Source organism: Chiloscyllium punctatum, chromosome 8 (genome assembly GCF_047496795.1).
Source record: "Chiloscyllium punctatum isolate Juve2018m chromosome 8, sChiPun1.3, whole genome shotgun sequence".
Lineage (NCBI taxonomy): Eukaryota > Metazoa > Chordata > Chondrichthyes > Orectolobiformes > Hemiscylliidae > Chiloscyllium > Chiloscyllium punctatum.
This window is the reverse complement of record NC_092746.1, coordinates 86,302,425-86,322,618: the sequence shown is the minus strand read 5'-3', so window position 1 is coordinate 86,322,618 and position 20,194 is coordinate 86,302,425. Positions and strand designations below refer to the sequence as shown.

The following is a 20,194-nucleotide window of genomic DNA, read 5'->3' as shown; positions in this document are numbered from 1 at the left end:
CTTTTGACCGAAACGTCGATTTCGCTGCTCGTTCGATGCTGCCTGAACTGCTGTGCTCTTCCAGCACCACTAATCCAGTAAGTGGCTGGTATACAGCAGCCATTCTCTGCTTTTGCTTCCAAACATTTAGCTTCCTCTCCCACTGCCCCTGACTTGCCAACTTGCCAGCGAGACACTCACTGTAAAGGGAAGATGCTGCTCAATGTTTCAGGTCAATGACCTTCTTCAGAATTAACTTGGCCTTCATTCAGGAAATGCGTCACAGTGTCAATACAAAATAAAGCTGTCGGGTATAAAATGGTATTCTTATTAAAATATACTTCAAATTTTATTTGTTGATGTGTTCGAAAGTCATTGCATAAACAAACACATGGATATTTCTTCTTGTTACCTTAGGAAAGACACATTTGGGATATTATGAACAATTAGCCAGGAGATTTATGCTGGTGGATTGCATCATCGTACATACATCCAAATTGTTTCCTGCTGGGAACTACTTTCTTAATTCTCTTCATCTGACACAATGCTACACAAGGTAATTATATCAGTAAACTGAACAACACTTAGAATTCAATGGCAAGGCATTCCTGGTTCCAGTCTGACCATCAGGATAACATAATGTTCAGGGACCCACAAGTGCCAGAGGCAGCACCCAGGCAACACCTTTGGAGGAAGTGGCCATTTAAGTGTCACTTCTGAAATTTCCACCCAATTAGCAACCGTGGACAGACTCCCAAGTCTGAAGAGCCACTAGTAACCGTACACATCATCATAGACTGGTACCACTAAAGAAAATTGGAAAGAGTGAGAGCCTCCATTAGTGGCTATAAATTGAGTGAATATAAGGGCAAGAAGGCTTAGGGTTGTTAAACATGAAGGAGAGAGCTCCTCAAGGTGTTGGTGATTGGGATGTGGAGTAGATTGTTCAACACGAGATAAAGCCTCTGACTTTAATGTGTTCCTTGCCTGCCATTGGTCAGCTGCCACCACTTGAAGGCAAGCCTCTGGACTCAGAAGGTACACCATTTGGAAATCCCCATCAACATTAAGACTGTCTTTAATGAAGCTAGACAGGTAATAATTAACGCAGTTATTTGGATTCCTGCATTACTATGTCATGGATATGGCCCAATAGATTTCCCCTCTGTTTTCAAATCCCACTGTCTCCAAATCCATCTCAAGGAGCCATTGACTATTTAGCAGCCTATGTGAAGATCCACTGATGATCAAAAGATGTTAGATATGTATTCTGAAAATTTAGGAATCAAGACATCAGAGCAGAAGTAGGCCATTAGGCCCATCCAGTCTTCCCCACTATTCAATAAGATTATGATCCACTTTCCTGCCATGGTTATCTATTTATCTCAGCCATGAATACACTTTTTTTGGATTGGTGGTGCTGGAAGAGCACAGCAGTTCAGGCAGCAGCCAAGGAGCAGCAAAATCGACGTTTCGGGCAAAAGCCCTTCATCAGGAATAAAGGCAGAGAGCCTGAAGCATGGAGAGATAAGCTGGGGGCAGGGGTTGGGGGGGGGGGGGGGGGGGAGGAGAAAGTAGCATGGAGTACAATAGTAGAGTGGGGGAGGGGATGAAGGTGATAGGTCAAGGAGGAGAGGGTGGAGTGGATAGGTGGAAAAGAAGATAGGCAGGTAGGACAAGCCATGGGGACAGTGCTGAGCTAGAAGTTTGGAACTAGGATGAGGTGGGGGAAGGGCAAATGAGGAAACTGTTGAAGTCCACATTGATGCCCTGGGGTTGAAGTGTTCCGAGGCAGAAGATGAGGCGTTCTTCCTCCAGGCATCTGGTGGTAAGGGAGCGGCGGTGAAGGAGGCCCAGGACCTCCATGTCCTCGGCAGAGTGGGAGGGGGAGTTGAAATATTGGGCCACAGGGCGGTGTGGTTGATTGGTGCGGGTGTCTCGGAGATGTTCCCTAAAGCGCTCTGCTAGGAGGCGCCCAGTCTCCCCAATGTAGAGGAGACCGCATCGGGAGCAACGGATGCAATAAATGATATTAGTGGATGTGCAGGTAAAACTTTGATGGATGTGGAAGGCTTCTTTAGGGCCTTGGATGGAGGTGAGGGAGGAGGTGTGGGCGCAGGTTTTGCAGCTCCTGCGGTGGCAGGGGAAGGTGCCAGGATGGGAGGGTGGGTTGTAGGGGGGCGTGGACCTGACCAGGTAGTCACAGAGGGAACGGTCTTTGTGGAATATACTTAACAACCCAGCCTTAACAGCCCTCTGCAGTAAAGAATTCCACAAATTTACCACTCTCTGTAAGAGGAAATTCCTCATCACCGTCATAACTGGGCAATGCCTTACTCTGGAAGTATGCCTTCTAGTCCTGGACTCTCCCACAAGGGGACACAAACTCTTTGCAGCTATTCTGTCAAGCTCCCTAAGAATTTTATTTGTTTCAGTATGGTCACCTCTCATTCTTTAAACTCCAGGGAGGACAGGCCCAACCTACTCAACCTCCCTTCATAAGAAATTCCCACCATCCCCAGGATTATTGTAGTGAATGCTTTTTGGACTGCCTCCAATCCAGCATGTTTTTCCTTAGATAAGAGAACTAAAATTGTTCACAATATTCCAAGTGATCGGACATCACCCCTTCAAATGCTTTTTAACCAATCAGAACATTGCTACTTCCTTATACTTGCCTTTGTCCCACATCCCTTCAAACCTTATGGCTGCCAAAAATCTATTAACCCCAGTTTTAAAATTAGCAATTGCTTTAGCATCAATTGTAGTTTGCAGAAAAGATTTCCAAACTTTCAAAAATATCTGTGTCTAATTTCCATATTTTGAGGCTTACGTGATCTAGGGTATGCATGGGTGCTATATTTGTAATACATAGAAATGATTTGGATGAAAATGTAGGTGGTCTGCTTTGTAAGGTGGAGTTGTGTATTGTGAGGAAGTCTTAACTATTTCAGAACCCTTCAGGCACACATGCAACATGAGCCGTCAAGTTTTTCTCTGTTAACAACTGATGTCATGCATTCGTTCATATAGTTAAACTTTCATTACCCATCTCCCCAAGTCTCTGACTTCATAAATTTGGATGGTCTAGAGCTTTGATTATTCTCCCAAAATGTGTTATTTTCAGACTTGGAAGAATGATAGTCTGTTGCGTAGAAAATATTTGTCTTGGACTATCTTCCTCACTGTTTAATATCTGCTTCTGAATGGGAAGACCTTTAATTTGGCATTGCCTTTATGGAAGACATTCTCCCTTCCAGAATGGGCACATGAATTTTTTTAAATTAACCAATTTTTCTAATCAACCCACGCAGAAATGTTATTACACGCCTCTGGGAATTGAACCTGGGCCTCCCAGTTCAGGGGTGGGGGCACTACCACTACACCTCCTTACAGTAATTGAACCATTCGACTTTTCTCATCTTGTTACAATGCTGTCGTCCATGTAATTAGTGGACCATTGTTCACAATTTGCCTGTAGATTAATTGCTGAAGAAGCTAGACTTTAATTTCAATTTGTTGATTGATTTGGATTTCATATTTTCCCTCAGCACTGAATTATTGGTATTCTCCTTTCTTTCTGAGTCAATGATCAGTTCTTTAGTTTTGCTGATGTTGAGAGAGAGGTTGTCTTCAATGCACCACGTCACGAAGCCCTCTATCTCTTTTCTTTATTCTCACTCATCGCTGTTCGATATCCATCCTATCATGGTGGTGTCGTCAGCAAACCTTTTTAATGAAGTGCAGGTGATATGCTTCATCTGGAAGGTTTGTTTGGGTCTTTGGATACTGATGAGGGAGGAAGTAAATGCACAGCTGTTACACCTCCTGTGGTGTGTAGGAGAAGGTGCCATAGGGCTGTAGGGGGTTGTTGGGTGTGAAGGATGAGTGCAACAGAATATCCTGGAGGGCATGATTCTTGTAGAAGGCTGACAAGTGGGGGGAGGAGAAAATGTGTCTGGTGGTGACATCCCTCTGGGGGCAGCGGCAATGGTGGCTGATGATCCTCTGGATGTGCTTGCTGGTGGGATGGTAGGTAAGGACAAGAGGGACACTAAAGCTTGTTTTCCTTGAAATCATCAGAGTTACCAGCACAATTGCCTCATTGAGAGTAATGCTTCTAAATTAAATCTATAATTTGTATACTAATCACCATGCATTGTATGCTGTCATCTGTAAATTTTAAGAGAGAGAAAGTATGTGTGTGTGTGTACACCTCTGATCTAACAAGAAGTATCTTGTAGTGTAAACGAGATTTGGTTGTTTCTACATTGTTACAGAGACTGTTGGGAGGACCTAGGTCCTGGTCTTCTCTTTGTCACCCATGAAATCCTACTTTACTCTCTCACCAAGTCCTCATGACATCATCATAGTGGGTATTGCTAATTTAACCAAGTATTTGCCCATATCCACTAGGAGATCAATTTTCATGCATAACGACACCTCAACAGTCATATTTACAAACAAATATATTCTATGTTCTATGTAAAGAGCAAAGCATCTACACACAATTCCTTTTGTGACTAATAAGAAGAAAATGGAAAATTGTCTTTCTTTATTGTGGAATTATAGTCTTAAACACTATTCACTAGCTTTAAAGATCATTTGGAAAATCAAACTGATTTAGTTCCTTGTTAGCAACCCAGGAAAGATGCAACCTTTTTTTATTATTCTGTTATCTTTGCCAAAAAAACAATTTCCATTTTGTTTCTTTGGCAGACGTCTGTTAACAGCTATTGAACAACTACTGAGATGGTCGGCCTCATGAGATGTACACAAAACACCTCAGGTAGTAACTAATTACGCAGTTTGTCCAAATTCCAAGGGCCATGTGTCTTGTTATTCAAGAAGACACACAATCTCATGAATAATTCAACCTGCAATACTGTTGTTACAAACATTCATTGAATAGGAATCAAATTCACAGAGAGTTATTGAAACAACACATTCCCTCAGACTGCAAGAAAAGAATTTGAAAAATGTGGAATTCCAACAGGAATTGCTTTGAATTACTAGGCTTAGGTCTAGTTGCAAGCTTGGTTAAATAATGTAGGGACCTTTTTTTCTCCTGTGTATTAATGTTTAAAGATGAATAGATGAGGAAATTATTAGCAAGCTCACTTAAAAGCAGTAGTAGACTTCTCTACTTCCACCACCCTTACAGGTTTTCTCCCATATCTAAAACCTTTAATATCAAAGCTTTAAGTTTCCTACTGTTCCATATTTACACAATTTTCTGACTATTTCTTTTTTGTTATTGATGAGAACATAACAGAATTCAGAGTGAGAAAAAAAACCAGTTGCCTTATCAAGCCTATTCCATTCAAAGTCTGGTGTCTTTCACAACCCAGACTTAAATACATCTGACCTTGTGTGTCTCCGCAATATTGGAGAAACGAGATACCAACTTGCAGAATGTTTCAGGGAACATCTCTGGGACACATACAATAAACAACCCCACCTCCCTGTGGCCATCCACTTCAACTCCCCCTCCTGCTCAGCCAAGGACATGCAAGTCCTGGGCCTCCTTCACCACCAAATCCAAGCCATGACTAGAGGAAGAAAGCCTCATCTTCCACCTTAAACCACATGACATCAATGTCAACTTCACCAGTTTCCTTATCTCCCCTCCCCCCCATGTCATCCCAGACGCAACCCTTCAACTCAGCACCACCCTCTTGAACTATCCTACCTGTTCATCTTTCTTCACACCTATCTGCTACACCCTCCCCTCTGAACTATCACAATTAATCCCCACCTGCATTTACCTATCGCCATCCCAGCTACCTTCCTCCCATCCTCCTATTTATCTCTCAGCCCACTTTCTGCTCCCTTCAAATTCCTGATGAAGGCCTTATGCCTGAAATGTCGATTCTCCTGCTCCTTGGATGCTGCCTGACCTGTTGTGATTTTTCAACGCCACACTTTACGATTTATGAGTCCTTAATGCCAATCTAAGACAAAGTGTTAGCTTTAAAAATTCATGATACTGGATGCCCTGCCAAGCCTTTACAACAGTGGACCAGAACAGTGATGTGTTCTTGCATAAAATGCAGATTTGTGATTGGCTAACATTCCAGTCCAATGGTCCACATTTTTATTAAATCTGATTTATTGTAGTCACATGTACCCAAGTACAATGAAAAGCTTTGTTTTGCGAGCAGTGCAGGCAGGTCATAGCAAACAGGACATACAGATCACAGGATGCTTAGACAGAGTGAGATATACAAGGTTACGGCTGCACATGAGGTGCACAAATATAAGAATAAAATTAGCAAGATTGACATTATTTGAAGTGAGAGAGATCCATTCATCAGTCTAATAACAGCAGAGAAGAAGCTGTCCTTGAAGCTTTTGATACATGTGTTCAAGCTACTGTATCTTCTGCCTAATGGAAAAGGTTTTCAAAGATGTTCTTAATATGTCATTTCCTGATCAGTAAAATCTAATTTCTTAACTTTTAATCATGATACTTCACAACTTTCATAGCTGAATAAAAAATAACCATACTTGTTTAGTGACCATTTTAACCATGAAATGAGTACTGATATATTTGCATCGTAATTCGTCAGAATTTTTCCTTTCTGCTGATAAATGTTGAGACCGAAAGTTAACCGATGAACAATGCATAGCCACAATTTTGATTTACATCTTTCAAAACTGATATACAATAAAAACTAATCCTTAATCCTAAAAAGTGACTCTCCTATTTTTTCTATTCTGAAAGTAGGTGTTTTTTTTATCTGAATAAGCAGTGAATTGAAGAAAAAAAAGATTTGTGAAAGTCTAGAATTTCTGCTTCACCCTTTTATTCCTTTTGAGACATCTTCAGTGATCATTCCTCAGAAACAACTTCTTTTTACATTAATTTCAATTTTTGCAACACAGACATGTTGAAAAGTATATATGAACATTTGGATTTCATAACACTGTATCATTAGGAAACAAAAAGGGGGTGAGAACTTAGATTGTTTTTGGCCAACACGCTGATCAGCTTCACTGATGTTTCTTGGTATATTTCAGTTTCCATTTCACTTGTTTTATCCGTATAATTGCAAGGTAAGTTGTGTCCTTTCCTCATTAGACTTTCTCTTCATACCAGGCAACACCTTAGTAAATCTCCTCTGAACCCTTTCCAAAGCTTCCAAATCCTTCCTATAATACGGTGGCCAGAACTGTACGCAATACTCAAAGTGCGAACGCCCCAGAGTTTTGTACAGCTGCAGCATGACCTCATGGCTCCGAAAGTCAATCTCCTACCAATAAAAGATAACACACTGTATGCCTTCTTAACAACCCTATCAATCTGAGTGGCAACTTTCAGGGATCTATGTACATGGACACCAAGATCTCTCTGCTCATCCACACTATCAAGATTCTTTATTCCTCTTTATTCTTTTTACTCCTTCCAAAGTGAATCACCTCACACTTTTCCTCATTAAACACCATTTGCCAGCTCTGCAGCTTATCTATGTCCCTCTGTAACCTGCAACATCATTTAGCATTATCCACAACTCCACCGACCTTAATGTCATCCACAAATTTACTAACCCTTCCTTCTATGCCCTCATCCAGGTCATTTATAAAAATGACAAACAGTAGTGACCCAAAACAGATCCTTGTGGTACACCATGAGTAACTGAACTGCAGGATGAACATTTCCCATCAACCACCACTCTCTGTCTTCTTTCAGCTAACCAATTTCTCATCCAAACCGCTAAATCATCCTCAATCCCATGCCTCTGTATTTTGTACAATAGCTTAATGTGGAGAACCTTATCAAACACCTTACTCAAATTCATATACACCAACATCAACCGCTTTACCCTCATCCACCTGTTTGGTCACCTTCTTGAAGAACTCAATAAGGTTTGTGAGGCACAACCTACCGTTCACAAAACTGTATTGACTATCCCTCATCAACTTATTCCTTTCTTGAACAAAGGCACAACACTTGCTATCCTCCAGTCTTCTGGCACTATTCCTGTAGACAATGACGACATAAAGATCAAAGCCAAAAGCCCTACAATCTCCTCCCTGGCTTCCCAGAGAATCGTAGGATAAATTCCATCCCGCCCAGGGGATTTCTCTATTTTCACATTTTCCAGAATTGTTAACACCTCCTCCTTGTGAACGTCAATCCCGTCTAGTCGAATAGCCTGTATCTCAGTATTCTCTTCGACAGCATTGTCTTTTTCCAGCATAAATACTGAAAAATATTCATTTCACACTTTCGCTATCTCCTCTGACTCCATGCAGAACTTTTTACTACTATCCTTGATTAACCCTAATTTTACTATAATCATTCTTTTATTCCTGATATATCTATAGAAATCCTTAGGGTTTTCCTTGATCCTATCTGCCAACATCTTCTCATGTCTCCTCCTGGCTCTTTTTAACTCTCTCTTTAGGTCTTTTCTGGCTAATTTGTAACTCTCAAGCGCCCTAACTGAGCCTTCACGTCTCATTCTAACATAAGCCTTCTTTTTCCTCTTGACAACAGCTTCAACTTCTTTAGTAAACCACAGCTCCCTCGCTTGACCACTTCCTCCCAGCCTGACAGGTACATACTTATCAAGGACGCACAGTAGCTATTCCTTGAATATGCTCCACATTTCAATTGCTTCTCCAGCAATTTCTGGTTTTGTTTCAGATTTTCAGTATCTGCATTTCTTTGCTTTTGTTTCGTGCTTAACACACTGCACATGTCTTGAAGAGTGTCCACATTACAGAAGAGGAGGTGCTGGAAATCTTAAAATGCATTAAGGCAGATAAATTCCCAGGGCCTGATCAAGTGTATTCCAGGATATTGTGGGAGGCTAGGGAAGAAGTCATGGGGTCCCTAGCGGAGATATTTGTATCATTGACAGTCATGGGTGAAGTGTCTGAAGATTGGAGGATGGTTAATGTTGTGTCATTGTTAAAGAAAGGCTGCAGGGAAATGCCTGGGAATTACAGACCAGTGAGCCTTATGTCTGTGGTGGGTAAGTTATTAAATGGGATTCTGAGAGACAATGTCTACAGGCATTTGGAGAGGCAAGGACTCATTTGGGATAGTCAGTATTGCTTTGTGCGAGGGAAATCATGTCTCACAAATTTTGAAGCATGACCAAGAAAGTAGATGACAGCAGTGTGGCAGACGTTGTTTACATAGACTTCAGAAAGGCATTTGACAAGGCACCCTATGATAGGTTGTTGAATAAGGTTAAATCTCACAGAATACAGGGACAGCTAGCCAATTGGACATAAAACTGGCTTGAGGTATAAAAGAGAGGGTGGTGGTAGAAGGTTGTTTTGCAGACTGGAGGCTGTGATCAGCGGTGTGCCACAGGGATTGGTGGTAGGTCCACAATTATTCATGAATTATATAAATGATTTGGATGAGAATTTAGGAAGTATGGTTAGTCAGTGTGTGGATGACACCAAGATTGGTGGTGCAGTGGACAGTGAAGAAGGTTACCTGGAAGTGCAGCGAGATCTTGATCAACTGGACCAGTGGCTAAGGAATGACAGATGGAGTTCAATTTAGATAAATGTAAGGTGTTACATTTTCATAAGGCAAACCAGGACAAGTCATATACAGTCAATGGGAGGGCCCTGGGAGTAATTTAGAACAAAGGAGTCTAGGGGTACTGGTTCATAGCTCCTTGGAATCACAGGCAGTGAATAACACTTGCAGCATACTAGCTTTCATTGGCTAGAGTATTGTGTATAGGAGTTGGAATGTCTTATTGCATTTGTACATGAAGTTGGTGAGACCACATTTGGAGTACTACGTATATTTCTGGTCACCCTACTATAGAAAGGCAATTATTAAACTAGAAAGTGTGCAGAAAACATTTACTAGGAGGCTACTTAGACTGGAAGGCTTGTGTTATAAAGAGACGTTGGATAGGCTGGGACTCTTTTCCCTGGACCATAGGAGACTGAAGGGTGACCTTATGGAGGTATAGAAAATCATGAGAGACGATAAGGTAGATAGCCGACAGTTTTTCCCCCTAGTAGAGATATATAAAACTACAGGGCATAGGTTTAAGGAGAGAGGGGAAAGATAGAAAATGGCCCAGTGGGACAATTTTTTCAACTAGAGGATGATAGGCATCTGGAAAGGGCTGCTAGAGGTAGTGGTGGAAGTGAGTACAATTTTGTCATTTAAAAAACATATAGACAGGCATGTGAATGGGATAAATATGGACCAAATGCAGGCATATGGGACTAGTTTAAATTGTGAAAACTGAGCGGCATGGGCAAGTTGGGCCAAGGGTCTGTTTTTTGCTGTAGACCTCTATGAATTAGAAGGGGACTAATATACTGGCAGGGAGATTTGCTAGAGCTGCTCAGGAGGATTTAAACTAGTAAGGTGGGGGGGTTGGGGAGGGGTGGGGGGGGGGGGGGCGGTGAGATGGGACCCAGAGCGATAGTGAGGAAAGAGATCAATCTGAGACAAGTACAGTTGATAAAGTAAGCGATTACACTACAGGGCATTGATTGGGCCACTTTTGGAATATAACATGCAATTCTGGTCTCCTTCCTATCAGAAGGATGTTGTGTAACTTGAAAGGGTTCAGAAAAGATTTACAAGGATGTTGCCAGGGTTGGAGGATTTGAGCTATAGGGAGAGGCTGAACAGGCTGGGGCTGTTTTCCCTGGAGTGTCGGAGGCTGAGGGGTGACCTTATAGAGGTTTATAAAATCAGGAGGGGCATGGATAGGATTAATAAGCGAAGTCTCTTCCCTGGGGTGGGGGTCGCCAGAAATAGAGGGCATAGGCTTAGGGTGAGAGGGGAAAGATATAAAAGAGATCTAAGGGGCAACTTTTTCATGCAGAGGATGGTATGTGTATGGAATGCCAGAGGAAGGAGTGGAGGCTGGTACAATTGCAACATTTAAAAGGCCTCTGGATGGGTATATGAATAGAAAGGGTTTGGAGGGATATGGGCCGGGTGCTGTTAGGTGGGACTAGATTGGGTTGGGATATCTGGTCAGCATAGACGAGTTGGACTGAGGGGATTGTTTCTGTGCTGTACATCTCTATGACTCTATGACTCTAGCCTTTCATGTGGCCCACCTTCAAGAAGGTTTGCTTCTCTCTCTGATAGGATTCCTGATCTAATCTTGTTCACCATCATTATTTTCATTGTCGTTCTTAGTGTTTGACAAGATATTTGTCAAAGACTTACTTTTGCAGTCACATCACATTCCTCAGTGCATGCCTCTGGCTTAGACTTATCACACATAGATTCTGACTGAAGCTTCATTGTTAGTGTTTAGAATCAACCCCAAATCACAAGGTCTCTCCATGATGTACAACATTCCTCTGACAACTGTTCTTACCACATCCTCAGATACAAACTCAGTCCCATGCACTGCCATATGCACACTCTTGACCTCTCTCTCCATCAATAACACATAAGAGTTCTGAATAAGGGTCCCTGGATCCAAAACATCAACTCTGCTTTCTCTGCACCAATGCTGCCAGACCTGCTGTGTTTCTCCAGCAGTCTCTGTTTTTGTTTGTGGTAGATTTGATGTTTAGTCCCAACATAAGAACCACTTATGCACTCCATCTGATGTCCAGTGAAACCTCTATGAGTCTTGATAGTATGTCATTTATTAGACAGGTCAACTGTAATGGTGCTTTTAACATTGGCAGCAACATTTGAACAAAGAATATCAATAGTTTTCAGTCCTTATTGTTTATCTAAAACAGTCTATGACTGTGCCAATAAATCCTCTAGCTTGCCTGTCGAAGGGAGACACATTTCAACAAGTAAATTTGGTTTTACCTTAGTGCTGTTAAGCCTGCATTTGTGTGTTCCTCCAAACCATCCTTCAGTTGAACACTGGTCAATGTCCACATTTTGTAGATTTATGTCAACTCTAACAACACCCCTAGAAGAAAAATAAAATTATTAATCATCATAAATAGATGGGAAGGGTTACATTCATCCTATAACTGACCAATCAATTTGTACACAAATAGTGACCTGAATGGGTAATTATTTTACAAGATTTGAACCACATCATTTCCTTGAAACGATTTCTAAGGTTAACCTGATATTTTAAACTCATGAACTGTGTTACTGAAGTCATTAATATGATAATTCATCAAGATCTTCCTGCCTTTATACAACTATAATACCAGATTGCTGTGGTGAGGTAGCATGAAATGTCAGAAGCGGGATCAGAGTTAAAAATTTCTCAAACAGGGCCCACAAAAATTATAAGATGAAGATAGTTTTGAGCTATTTTCTGAGTCACTGACAATAATCCCTTTGAAGACTACAGTTTATGTTGCTGGACTGTATATGGCATTTGCTCCAAAGCTTGTACGTCATAATTAAATTTGGAGGTTCCATTAATGCAGTTGGACCCTGGATTTCATGTTAAAACTCATCCTCTGCCTGAAAAGTTGGGGATTTCTGACTGTCCACCCAAGGGTCCCTACCAAGATGTTGACAATAAATCATCAGTAGCCAGCATAAATTAGCTGATAAGTTACCCAATGGCATTTTCTTGTTGCTACCACAAATGTGTTTCAAACAGCTGGCACCCAGCCACTGATCTAGAACGAATAGGGTAGAACTTGCAGGACTGTGCTGCGCATTTCAAGATGTGACCTTCTCACCCTTTCCTCCAAGGGGTGGTAGGTAATGTGGGATGCTTAGTGTTAATTCCAATGCCGAGTTTCTGGGTCTGTTGGATTCAGCAGGAAAGGATCAGAGAATAAATAGCAACTTAATTTCAGTTATGAGTAAAATCTTCCTGACACATTTGTAGTTATTAGTAATGGATTATGAGCATTTTCCATTCACTAAAAGAGGTTATTTGTTCCAACATGACTCTGTCTCCTCTACAATTAAATTTCATGTCCATGTCATTTTTGGTCATTCATTGCAACCACAGTCTGAATCCGTTTTATCCCTGTCAGGGGCAGTTAGACCCTGCACCTGAAAGTTATTCATCCATATCAAGATATAAATAGATAATACTCAAGAACAAACTCATGAATACAAAAGTGTGAGTAAAAGACATCAAATAATTCCTGATTTTTTCAGGTATGCAGTGATGTGCTAATTTCAGATCCCACTAACATGGAGTCAATTGCATACCTGATAGCTTACTGCCTTATACCTAAACTCAATAGCCTGTCTACCACCATCAGAGGTACTAACACACAATTCTAAACCAGGTCTGCATCAATACTCAATCAGACATGATTGTCTATAATAGTCAACTGTTAAATGCATAAATTTGATGAATCCTAACTCATACATGTTGAGATTAGTTATGTTTTTCACAAGTAAAATATCTAATAATTATTGGCATTAGTTGTTTGATATTCTGACTGTAAATGGAGAAAATCTTCTCATAATTAACCAGAAAAATAAGTTGGTGATCTGGGCCCCCAAGCCACAAATCCAATAAACCTTCAAGTCCTGTGTCATAAAATTGATGCACTCTCCGATCCTGCTTTGCACAGCATGTTCAAATGGAAGCACTGCACCATACCGATAAAAAAGAACAGTCAAAAGAATTTACAACTGTGTTTATAATGAGAACAATAATATATAGATCACAGGAGGCTTACTGGAGTAATCTTATTGCAATGTTCAAATGACAGCCAGGGTTGATGTTTTCATGTACCATGACATATGGCTTCATGTTCAATGTCACACTGAACTCCTTCATCTGATATAAGTTCTAATATATAGCCATGCAACTGTATTGATTTTAAAAATATAAAATATTGCTACAAATCTACATTTAACATATATTAACAATTAGAAGTGATACAACGAAGACTAATTTAATCTCCAGGTTCTGGTGAGAATGATGAACTGTCCTTACTTTACAGTTATGATATTTAACAATAATAGCTACTAAGTCTGATTTGCAGCCTCACAACTCACTGTAACCTATTTTACTCTTTATATGGATTTCCTGTGTCTATGCCAGAAGAAGTCATTTGTTTTTGATGCCATATGCCTGGAAATGCTTTTACAGTTCTCTGTGCTCAAGATTATATCAGTGTTAATTGTATTGTATTATATGTCTATTATAGTTAAGCAAAACATGACTTCAGAAAGAAATCTTACCAGTAACAGGAAGCAACTCATTAGGTGGCCACAAAGTGGGAGTTTTTTATTTGAGAAATGGTCCCTTTTTGTATTCACCACAAGCAAAGGTTTATGAGGAGAAGGACATACTAAATGCTCCTCAGACAGTCTGTCAGTATAACGAAATTGGCACTGAAGGTCATAAAAGATCATAATCGCATAACACTTACTGCTAATGCATGCTTCCTGCTGAAATAAACTCTTCCATTCAGATCATCTCAAAAACCATTTCCTAATTTTGTTCTAAGAAGGGTCACTGGACTCGAAGTTTTAACTCTGATTTCTATCTAAGATGCTGCCAGATATACCAAGTTTCTCCAGCAATTTCTGTTTTCGTTCCTTATCTCACGTCTTGTTTCAATGTATGTACCTGATCCTTTACAATATTTTGGCAATTTTTCTGGCTATTTCTGCATTGTCACTTTTTAACAGCCCAGTCATAGTCTTATGAGAAAATTTAGGAAAAATCAGCTTTTTATGAAATAGTTACACCTGCTAATATGACAAATTTTATACTCTATTCTGAACAGGCAGATGGGTACATCCACAAAAAGATGTTCTTAATACTGTTGTAATTATACAATGTTGTAATTATTACATGAAAGGACAACAAAAAATACATTTTATAACATGGCAGTTGTTGCACTGAATTAGTTACAAAGGTGTGTACAGGATGAACTGGCTAAACATGTTGATGATGTTTGTCAGCTGCGTGAATTTGAATTAGTCCTGTGAACATTCCTGCATGTACCAAAGAAGGCACAATCAAAGTTACTTTTCTGTACTGGCTATTTGCTTCATTGTATAAGAGAGAGATTATACAATGGAGTTTCGTTCTGAGGTTTTGGACTTCACCTTAGACCGGGTCATGAATGGTGCCAGGAACACCTTCAGACCAGCCATCGATGGAGGAGTTACTAATGTTCAGGAGGGTGTGAGGCTCATTGCTTTCTTTTCCAACAGCTTTAATTAGAAGCACTAGCCTCCGGAGTGCTGCTCCTTCATCAGGCGGTTGTGTGATTTTTGACTTTGTACACACCCTGTCCAACACCGGCATCTCTAAAACATGCTTTCTTTTCCTTCCTTTTCCATCTTCATTTATTACTGAATAAATTTTCATAGTTCAGTCTTTTATTTTTACTTCTTTTTCCATATTTTGTTATTACCAAATAAATGTTCATATTTAAGCAAATATGCTGTTGTCGAGTCTTCTCTCAACCACATTTAACTGAAGCTGAAAAGAACTGCTTGGAGACACCCTGTGTTCCAAGTCAAGGTGTCATATATGGTCTTGCTGTTTCAAGCAAGTATGTTAGTATTGATATGGTTTACCCACTACAACAAGTATACAGTAAAATGAGTTGTGCTCTGCAAATATCATCAGAGATTCAAAATACCCTCCAAATCACCAGTACAAAAACTAAATCAATGTATACATTCATTTGTAAACCAGATTTAAAACATACCTGTTCAAAAAAAGGGAATTTTGTTTTATTTTGCACAGGAAGAAATAAAGCACATTTCAAACCACTGTAAACTCAGCTGTCATTTTATTGAATGACAAGCCTTCAAAGCATTTACTTAATCTATTATTCACTGATTCACACTGAGGCTATCCTAAACTACTTTAGGATAATAATTCTACATTTCTGTCAAAGAGTTTATATGTTCAGAGCTAAACAGTGTCATTCAATCCTCGCTAGAAAACAATAATTACTCACAAAGCAAACCCTTTTTGATGAAAGTTTCTATTTATCAAAGTATGTTTTATTAGATTCCAATTCCCCAATTTTGATGGATTAGGACATTGGGAGAGTTAGGGACCAGCATTCCCTTTAATGTTCTTAGCGGCTGGGTGGGTCTCCGAGGCTTGTGTGCAGCAGTAATTTCCAGAAGTGAAGTCAATACTGTGATTGTCATGCTGACGCCGATTATGGTGCATGGAATACTGGAGTGGCTGCACGTGCTCAAAGCCTTGCAACCTCCAGAGGGCATAAACTCAGGGTAAGGGGTCTACCAGTTAAGATAGAGTTGAGAAGAAATTTCTTCTCCTAGAAGGCAGTGAATCCATGGACTTCTTTAATACAGAGGACTACAGAGACTGGGTCATTAAGTAATCATGGCTGAGATCAACAGATTCTTAATTAGTAATGAAATCAAGGGTTATGGGCAAAGGCCAGGAAAATGAAGATGAGGATTATCAGATTAGCCATGAATTCATTGAAAGTCAGAACAAACTCGAGAGTGGCTTACTTCTATGTCTTATGGTCCCACAATCAATTGCACAGTGAACGCAAGTCAGTCTGACACTGACCTGCACAATTCCATTTCAAACATTTTGTACTGAAACTTGCAGTAAGTATAAACTGAAAACAATGTGGTAAGGGATCGAGATATCTGAGATCTTAGTGAATAATGACACCAAATGTCTATTTCCTTAATCATTAAGATTTACGGATGACGAAAGAAATAGAAGCGATGGAGAAGGCTAAAAATGCAGTCAAGTCAGCTAATGATGGACAGTAAATGGTGGAAAAGAATGGTAAGACTGAATTAAAATTATATTCATATTACAAACCAATACATCATACCTACAACACTGAAAGTACTTAATTGAGGATCGGAACCATGAAATGAATTGGGCATCACCTGCACCTTCTAAGGTTGAATTTAGTCAAGCCTACATCATAGTACTCAAGTTTGCAGAGTTGTTGTACTGAGTGCATTATAAGGAAAGAAGAGGGATATCTCAATTGCTTACTTTAAAATGTATTGAATATTCTGATTACATATTGTGATACAGAAATAAGTGATAGATCAAGAAAGAACAGGGCAGTCAGTCTGACCTCAATAGTAGGTTAACTATTGCAACATTTTCAGAGGGACAAAATTAATCTGTGCTTGGGACAGGCAGGGATTAACCAAAAAGAGCCAGCAATATTTCATTAAGAGCAGCTCAAGTCTGACTAACTTGATTGAATTTTCAAAGACGTGACCAGGTGTGTAGATGAGGACAATATATTCGATGTAGTCTACTTGGACATCAGCAACACCTTTGATAAAGTCCTGCATGGGAGAATGATCATAAAGGTAAGAGCCTAAGGGATCCAAGGAAATTTGGCTAATTAGATCCTTTGGCTGAGTGGCAGGAAGCAGTGGCTGATATTTGAAGGGTAATTTTGTGACATTAAGTCTGTGTCCAGTGGGGTTCCATAAGGGTCAGTATTGGGCCCCTCTGTTGCATATATAAACATTTTTAGGAATAGGAGGGTGGATCTTTAAATTCATGCATAGTATGAAAATTGATGTGGAGGTGAATAGTGAGGAGAATACCCTTACATTACAGCGATACTGGGATCCTTGCCTTTATTAGCCAAGGCATGGTGTTTAACAGCAGGAATGTTATGCTGGAACTGTATAAAATGCTGGTTATGGCCACAGCTATTGTGTGCAGTTCTGGAATCTGTGTAATAGAAGAGAAGTGACAGCATTGGAGAGAGTTGAGAGGAAGTTTACCAGGATGTTACCTGGGCTGGAGAGTTTCCATTATGAAGAGAGATTGGATAGACTGGAGTTGTTTGCTTTGGAACAGAGGAGACTGACAGAGGACATGACCGAGATATATAAAATCATGACGGACATGGATAGGGTATACAGGAAGGAACTAATCCCCTTGGTGGACAGATTAATGACGAGGGGCATAGATTTAAGGTAAGCGATAGCAGGTTTAGAGGGAATGTGAACATTTCCTTTTCCACTCAGAAGACGTTTGGAATATGGAACTCATTGCCTGAAAAGGTGTTGAAGGCAGAAACTCTAGTAACATTTAAGAAGTACTGAGATGTACACTAGCAATGCCAAGGCATATAAGGCTATGACCCAAGTGCTGGAAAATGGGATTAGAATAGTTAGGTAGCTGTTTGTAGCTGTTTGCACCAGTGTTAATTTAATGAGCTGAAGGGCCTTTGTCTGTGCTTTAGGCTTTGAGAATACGAAGAAGACCATGAAACTGACGGCAGGATGGTCAGGAACTCACTTACTAAAGAAAGCAGATTCAAATCCCATAAGGGTGCGTCATTGAACCAGTGTTCAGTATAATTAAGATTGGTCTCAGTGCCTGGGCAGTGTCCTTCTATATACTCTCGCAAATCTCTTGAGTAATTGTAGTGCACTGTGTTCTAAACAACATTGTGCAGAAGTGAGGCATGCTGAAGCACTGAGCACACATTGGCTGCAGAGGAAGCAGAGGAGAAGTAAGAAGAGCAAGAGAAACAGCAAGGAGAGAAAGATTATTATCTTTTTGACTATAAAGTTCAATTAGCCACTAACTTTAGACGAATGTAACAAGCACATCCAATTGCCATTCTCTATGGCAATCAACACATTGCAAATTCCATTAGCCCAAACCAAATGATTACCAAACAATCTGGTGTCTTCAAATCACAAGCGACACTGCTTCAGGGAAGCAGAAAGCTAGAACAACGAGGATGCAACCCAGTGTCAGCCATGACCAAACGGAGCCTTACACTCACTCACACCAAACAACTACTTATTGCACATTCCCTTGCCAATTCAGACCATCCTATCAGCAGCTGAGAATCTTATTTGCCACCTGACAATGAAAAATGGGCAACATAGGAAGTGATGCAAAGTGATAAACTGATGAAATTTTACTAAAACACAAAAGGTTTGTTTTGTCAAACACCAATGGGCATATCCCTATGTAACTACAAAGTTTTACTTGGTATTTTTTTTCCCACGCCTCCTACTGAATGCAAGAGTCACTGTTTCAGCAGAGGAACAGGCAGGCTGCTGACATCTCTACTTTTACCATCATGATGATTTTGGCTGATATCATCTGAATTTGGAGCATGTGAGGGGGTCCCATCAAAAAGCTGTTGCACCTGGACCTAAAAAGGTGAGCAGCAGGTTAGTGGGTGTGCAGGAGGGTTTAACAAAAAGGCAGATTATGAAAGAAGTAAAAAGGAAGGATAACTCAGGCAATATTATCAGAGATGTTGGAAGTCATGAGGGTATGAAAACTAGCATAAGGGCTCTTTACCTGAATGCTCGTAGCATTTATAACAAGATTGATGAGTTAGCAGCACAAATCATCGTGTATGAATATGATTTAATAGCCATTACAGAGACATGGTTACAAGATGGTCATGATTGGGAGTTAAATATCCAGGTGTATCAGACAGGAAGGTAAGGGAGATGGTGTTGCTCTGATGTTCAAGGACAACATCAGGGTAGTGCTAAGAGATGATATATATCCCATGGAGAATACATTTGAATCCATTTGGGTGGAAATTAGAAATTCTAAGAAGAAAAAGTCACTGACAGGCACAGTCTAAAGGCGCCCATCTAACAACATCACATTGGGGTGGCCAATAAACAAAGAAATAACTAATGCCTGTAAAAATGGTATGGCAATTATCATGGGGATTTTAATCTCTATGTAGATTGGTCGAACCAGGTCAGTCAGGTAGCCTTGAGGAGGGGATCGTTGAGTGTATCCGCGACAGTTTTCTTGAACAATATGTAATGGAACCAATGAGTCCTAGATCTGGCCCTGTGTAATGAGACAGGAATAATTCATTACCTCAAGTTAGAGATCCTCTTGGAAGGAGCAATCACCATATGATTGAATTTAGAATACAGATGGAGAGTGTGAAGATAAAATTCAATAGCAGGGTCCTGTGCTTAAATAAAGGAGACTACAATAGACTGGGAGAGGACTTGGCTAAAGTAGACTGCATACAAAGACTTCATTTTGTGACAATGGAGGACTTTCAAAGTAATTTTTCAAAGTGCTCAGCAAATGATAATTGTAGTGAAAGGTAAGAAAAGTGGTAATCTGCCATGGATGCCTAAGGAAACAAGGGAGGCTATCAAATTGAAAGAGGAGGCATACAAAGTGGCCAAGATTAATGGGAAACTAGAAGACTGGGAAAGCTTTACAGGTCAACAGAAAGCCACAAAAAGAGCTATAATGAAAAGTAAGATAGAACATGGGAAGAAACTAGCACAGAATATAAAGACAGATAGCAAAAGTCTCTATAAATATATAATTTAAAAAAGAATGGCTAAAGT

The 20,194-nt window shown here is 40.1% G+C and overlaps 1 protein-coding gene across 1 annotated transcript in view; it reads right to left on the bottom strand.

Moving 5' to 3' along the window:
* The window catches only part of gpr158a (G protein-coupled receptor 158a), a 670,521-nt gene that overhangs the window by 535,577 nt on the left and 114,750 nt on the right, over positions 1 to 20,194 (bottom strand). Inside the window, exon 2 of the mRNA XM_072575980.1 lies at positions 11,765 to 11,870. Coding sequence (XP_072432081.1) covers positions 11,765 to 11,870 — 106 coding nt within the window. The remainder of the gene's footprint in view (positions 1 to 11,764; positions 11,871 to 20,194) is intronic.